The sequence below is a fragment of the Lycium ferocissimum genome, chromosome 3 (genome assembly GCF_029784015.1).
Source record: "Lycium ferocissimum isolate CSIRO_LF1 chromosome 3, AGI_CSIRO_Lferr_CH_V1, whole genome shotgun sequence".
NCBI lineage: Eukaryota > Viridiplantae > Streptophyta > Magnoliopsida > Solanales > Solanaceae > Lycium > Lycium ferocissimum.
In genome coordinates, this window is record NC_081344.1 from 16884319 (window position 1) to 16888570 (window position 4252).

Sequence of the window (4252 nt, forward strand, 5' to 3'; positions counted from 1 at the left end):
ATGTAAATAAATTAACCATTAAAAGTATGTCACATTCTTTAATTATACGCATTAATCTCACTAAGTTGTAAAACCTCATGCATGTTCCTATTGATGTTGATGTATAATTAAAAAATGACACATATTTTGTAGGATTAACTTATCTACATAATTGCTTGTGAAAGACGTACAAACTTTTCAAAAAGCGAGCCAGAAGTATCAAATAAGAAATTTATTTCATATGTTCCGGTGCCGAATTGAAATATATCTGTCTCAATGAAATTTATTAACAAATTTAAGGAGTTTTCTCCTAAAAAATTATTTATTGTATTTGTACAAACACAATATTTTCCTTTTTGGGGTGCAGGGGGATTATTTGACTATAAATTTTGACACACAATTTATTTATTTTTTGCTTATAAGTCGAAACAGCTCGAAATTTTTATAGGCAATTTTATAAGCCAATCCAAACGGGCTCCTAGTCGAAAGCTTGCATAGCCTTATATTAAGGGGCGAAAACAATCACTTTTCAATTGTCCATACTAAACTGACATAAATTCAGTTATGTTCACTAAATCCCAGTTTAAAACTGGACCAAACTTCCATTCCATAACTAACATCTTTCACCATTTTTGCAACTCAAAGAATCTAAAAGCCATTAAAATATTTCATGCACATTTAATTACAACAGGATTACTCTTCATCTCCCCTAATCTTCAGTTCAAACTCATTTCATCGTCCACAACTTCACTTCAAACCTTAACCAATTTCTTCAAATTACTCAAACCAAGAAACCCTTTGCTTTTAAATTCAATTCTTTCCCATTTTTCCCAAAATGGGTATCATTCTTTATCTCTTCATACATTCTCTTTTATGCATTTTAGTGTTATTGACATTGATTCATACACATTGTGTAGTTCCATTACAGCTTCATCTGCTATGAAAAATGTAAACTTTGGGAAAATGATTCATACCCATGTAATAAAATCAGGCTGGTTATCTAGTGTATACGTGGGTTGTGGTTTAATTGATTTGTATGCAAAGTCTTTGTGTATCAAGAATGCAGGTATGTTGTTCGATGAAATGCCTGTGAAGAATACAGTGTGTGTAAATGCATTTCTTTCTGGGTATTCTGAAGCTAAGATGTGGATGGATGGATTGGCATTGGTTAGAAAGATGTTATCTTTAAATCTATGTTGTGATAATTTCACTTTTTCGGCTGCTTTGCGTGCTTGTGTAGGGTTATCTGCTTTTGAATTGGGTAAGCAGGTTCACGGATGTGTTATTCGAAAAGTTGATGATGTGGAATCTGATGTGTTTCTGCAAAGCTTGTTGATTGAAATGTATGGAAAATGTGGGTTAGTTGAGAAGGCTAGGCGTGTATTTGACATGGTTGGTTTTAGATGTAGAGAAAGTAAGAAGGATGTTGTTCTGTGGACATCAATGCTCGGTGTTTGCGGAAGAAATGGGAAATTTGAAGAAGCGATTGGTCTGTTTAATGACATGGTAATGGAAGGAATCAAACCAGATGGTGTAGCGTTATTGACTGTTCTCTCAGCTTGTAGTCACACTGGCCATGTAAATCTTGGGATGCAGTACTTTGAATCGATGGCGTGTAATTACACTTTGGAACCCAGACCTGAGCACTACAGTTGTGTGATTGATTTACTGTGTCGTGCAGGTGAGTTGGATAGAGCATGGAATTTAATCAACGACTTATCTTACAAAGAGAATGGTAATTTCACTGTTACCTTGTGGGGAGCCTTGCTTAGTGCCTGCCATAATTTTGACAACGTCGAATTAGGTAAATTAGCTGCTCAAAGGGCACTGGATTTGGATCCTCAAAATGACGGTGTTTATGTTCTGCTATCGAACATGTATGCCAGGAATGGCATGTGGGATGAAATTGAGATGTTGAGGGAACAGATAAAAGAGAAGGGATTAAAGAAAGACATAGGACATACTTTGATAGATATCACTAGATGAGATAAAGGCAATGATCAGGAATAAACCACATTCTTCTTCTCATGGATTCGTTTAGTTAAAGAAATGGTTTAAGAGGTATCACTGCCACAGATTGTGAGGGCCTTTGTTGTTTCCATTTTGTCGGATACATAGCTGAAAGTGAAGTGGTAAAGAATGCCTCTTGCATCTCAATAAAGAGCTACTTGAAAGAAATCGTTATTCTACTGAACTGGAGAGGTTCTAGAACTCAATTTTCATTTAAACTCTTTAAAGTATTTTTGGACTTGAAGGGATGAATCGATTCTTCTTTGTGAAGTGACAACATAGAAAGAGGACTTGGGCTGGGCCATGACTTTGAAATGCTTTGACTTGATGAAAAATATAAGGAGAGTTCTATAGCAAGGAAAGATTATGGAATTACATAAGAGCAGGGAGGAGGGAGGATTTAGAGTAGATAAAGAAGAAACTCTGGCAATTCAATGTAGCTTTTTCGGGACAAGCCAGTCATCAGGGCTGCATGACGCACACAACATGACAAGAACTAGGTCATCTGGAAGAGTAACCATAATCCTTTATAAGTTGCCTCCTATTTGAAGCATAAAGATTACAACTGAATATACGGAAAACACTCCTTAGTTTTTAACTTTTTTGATAGTCCGGAGTCAAAATGAAATGGGTCCTAATTAGTCCATATAACATATGATAGACAGATGAGCTATATGAAAGGAAGTCCAAATCATATTGTGTTAAGAAATATGCTTGCCTCCCCAGTGAAGGATGAATTTATTGCTTGTTTTTTCATCGTTGTGCATTGAGATTCATTTGCTAAGTTGTGGGAGGACTTGAGTATCACTGATACTCGTTGGAAGTTAGAGAAGTTGTGGAACCTGACATTTATGTATGTATAGGGTGATCCTTATGGCTCAGTCGGACATGTTAAACTCTCATGTATAGCAAGACTCAGTTCATGAAATAAGTTGGATATGATCTTCTAAAACCATGTATCTAGATGGAATATGCGCTATGCTGTTCAAAGATCTCCAGATATTTCCAAGTGTACTACCATTAGCAACTAATGCATAATTCATCCTAATAAAGATTGTACCTCAAACAGTTTTTCGCTGTGAATTTCATTTATCCACTTACTCTAATAAACAGAAGATATGGTTTATTTCAGTGCTGGAGGTGCAATTTCATATTGCAAGATTCAGAAGGTAATTGAGCTTGGTAGATGGACAGCATCTACATCTTAAACCTGCCTCCAATCATGGATTTATTCTAACTATTTGTAAAGTTTTTGTCGTTACTCTGCTGAGAGCTCTGATTTAAGATTGCTTTTTCATTTTTATCTTGATATATGATGTACTTGTAATTTATTGCAAAATAGAGAGTCATGAGAAAGTTATAACTGTACCAATCTACAAGAAGAGAGTACTAAAATGTTTCTGAGTGGAGTGATACAGAGCTTGCTCCATTAATTGTGCTTTGCTAGCGTAATGAATGAATTTTGTTTTCTTTTATTGTTGAAAATCATTTGACTGCATTTGGTACAGAACCTCATTTGAATGTTGTGTTCTGTTAATATGAATTGATTCAGGAGTATATGGATCTCCAGTTTCCTACAAGCATGGCCATTTCTTACTACGATAGTAGTCTTATATGTCTAGGTTCAAGTGAAGAGAAATGCAAAAGAAAACGCATAATTTGTTGGTCTCAGATATTTGAAAAATACCAATATAAAATCAATATTTTGACGACACTAGGTTAATTTTTAAAATTGTGGGTACCAAAAGAAAGAAGTATCAACTGATGTGATTCTCCTGATCACTTAGCCAGTCCTTTTTTTTCAGCATACCCTGGCACTTCGGCAGCATGAATAGCAAACAGCTGCTCGTCAGGGAGCAGGGAACGACTCTCGAATTTGAACATCCTCCACAAAATGATTATGGTTGTCCAATCTCGACAAGTGGTCTGCGACTTGGTTCTCAGCTATCTTACGATCTTTAATCTCAATATCAAACTCCTGCAGAAGAAGAATCCACCTATCAACCTGGGTTTAGCGTCCTTCTTGTTGAACAAATAGCGAATGGCCGCATGATCTGTATATCCAATAACATGTGTCCCAACAAGATAGGATCGGAACTTATCAAAAGCATACACCACAGCTACCAGCTCCTTCTCGGTTACCGTGTAATTTATTTGGGCAGCGTCTAACATCTTGCTAGCATAGTAGATAGAATGAAAAACTTTCTCTCGTCTCTGGCCCAACACAACTCCCACAACGTTGTCGCTTGCATCACACATCAAT

At 36.1% G+C, this 4252-nt stretch overlaps 1 protein-coding gene across 1 annotated transcript; it reads left to right on the forward strand.

Moving 5' to 3' along the window:
- Positions 1-482: 482 nt before the first annotated feature.
- On the forward strand, positions 483-3710 carry LOC132049907 (putative pentatricopeptide repeat-containing protein At3g23330). Its single transcript, XM_059440883.1, has one exon. It carries the CDS (start codon positions 544-546, stop codon positions 1963-1965), a length of 1422 nt encoding a protein of 473 aa, XP_059296866.1. The 5' UTR covers positions 483-543; the 3' UTR covers positions 1966-3710.
- Positions 3711-4252: the final 542 nt, after the last annotated feature.

Coding starts and splice junctions, on each gene's coding strand:
- LOC132049907 (XM_059440883.1), top strand. CDS start 544: ATGTTCACTAAATCCCAGTTTAAAACTGGACCAAACTTCCATTCCATA.